Genomic DNA, 1,820 nt, shown 5'->3' on the forward strand with positions numbered 1-1,820 from the left:
AGCTTGTTACCAATGATACTAATGAAGGCTCTGTTCCATTCTGGTCAAACAGAGTCAGGGTGTTGACTCACTGGAAACACTCTGCTACACCAGTGGGTCTCAAAGTGTGGTCCAGGGACCCTCATGGGTCCTTGAGGGGGTTCATGATGGACCCTTACGGGTGTGTAACTCTGAGAGTGTACAGTACACAAATGGAACCAAATGGACCCGTACGGGTCCATTTGGTTCCATTTGTACTGTACACTCTCAGAGTTACCTCAAACATTGTGGGAGGCAACAGTCTGGCCACGTGAGACTACAGTATGGTTGCTGTGCATTGAGCCTGTTTGGGAAATATACCAAAAATAAACCAACGTCCAATGGAGGCCTGTCTCTTTGCCACGCCTCAGTGTGGAGTTCAGTCACAGTGAGACAGACATGATAAGAGAGATAAGGCAGAGAGATAAGTCACACATCGTAATGTCTCTGGTCCTCTTCCTGTGTCTCCGTCTAGACGTCATAATGTCTCTGGTCCTCTTCCTGTGTCTCCGTCTAGACGTCATAATGTCTCTGGTCCTCTTCCTGTGTCTCCGTCTAGACGTCATAATGTCTCTGGTCCTCTTCCTGTGTCTCCGTCTAGACGTCATAATGTCTCTGGTCCTCTTCCTGTGTCTCCGTCTAGACGTCATAATGTCTCTGGTCCTCTTCCTGTGTCTCCGTCTAGACGTCGTAATGTCTCTGGTCCTCTTCCTGTGTCTCCGTCTATACGTCATAATGTCTCTGGTCCTCTTCCTGTGTCTCCTGTGTCTTCTTGGTGAAAACTGAGGACAGTTCCTGTAGCAGCAGCTCCTGGGAGGGTGTGCAGCACGCTGCCTGATGCTGCCACCTCCTGGGAGCAGGTGGGAACTGCGGGCCGCTGGGGGACTCAGGAGATCCTGGTTCCGTGTCAGAAGAGCCTCCAGGAACCAGGGGAGAACCTCCAGGTAGCGCTGTCACCGTTGAACATTGGAACATATGAATGAGAATTACATTTCCGTTTGCCTTTTAGGGTTCGTAATGAAAAATTGTGGCTCACATTCCCCACCTAATTCTAATCCCCTTTTTGCCTTTTAATTTTAATGCTTTAGTTTGCTTAGTTTTTAGCCTTTTAACACATTGAGTGCCAAAAACGTCCCGGGCCGTTTTTCATAATCCAACCATGAGTGCCAAAAACGGTTATGTTTTTTTTTCTCTCCTTCACAGCACCAGGAGATATCATTTTTCGAAGATTTAGACTCCCATCCACTACCTGGTTAACTTATTACTTCAAAAGCCTGTACTGTTTTTTACTAATCTTTTAATCCATCAATCACACTGATTGCTTAGTTTTTAGCCTTTTATTTCGTTTTTTTTTCTTCGTAAAATTGTGTTTTGTGTTTCTGAAGTTTTGTTTGTTCTGTTTTTGTAAAGTGACTTGGCTATATAAATTGGATGTATATCATCATTTATTATTATAATGACCCTGCGCGAATGAGCAAAATCTCCGGTTTACACGTCGTCTACACAGGTCCACTCAATTGGATGTTTGGGTAAATCTTCCCTTTTTTCACATTTACAAAAATCTCAATCTCAGTTCTGCGTTTAAAAAACGATCTGTACACGGTGTAGCCCTAGGCCTTATTTTAACAAACAATATCACTGACCCTACCTTTAAATATACAAAGAAACATTGCAGAAATGGCTGATCTACAAGCTTACACGTCACAAAACGATGATGTAAATACCAGTGCCAGGCCTACCTCCAGGGCCCAGGGTGTCCAGAGACAGAGACCCTCCTCTCAGGGCTCTGTGGGCCGGAGGGT

At 45.2% G+C, this 1,820-nt stretch overlaps 1 protein-coding gene across 1 annotated transcript in view; it reads right to left on the reverse strand.

Moving 5' to 3' along the window:
* Positions 1-265: 265 nt before the first annotated feature.
* The window catches only part of arap3 (ArfGAP with RhoGAP domain, ankyrin repeat and PH domain 3), a 64,978-nt gene continuing 63,423 nt past the window's right edge, over positions 266-1,820 (reverse strand). The window contains 2 exon segments of the mRNA XM_080415687.1: positions 266-968; positions 1,758-1,820. The exon segment at positions 1,758-1,820 is cut by the window's right edge and continues 310 nt beyond it. Coding sequence (XP_080271813.1) covers positions 742-968; positions 1,758-1,820 — 290 coding nt within the window. The 3' untranslated portion in view covers positions 266-741.

The sequence above is a fragment of the Gymnoscopelus braueri genome, assembly GCF_963280865.1.
Source record: "Gymnoscopelus braueri genome assembly, chromosome: 20".
Lineage (NCBI taxonomy): Eukaryota > Metazoa > Chordata > Actinopteri > Myctophiformes > Myctophidae > Gymnoscopelus > Gymnoscopelus braueri.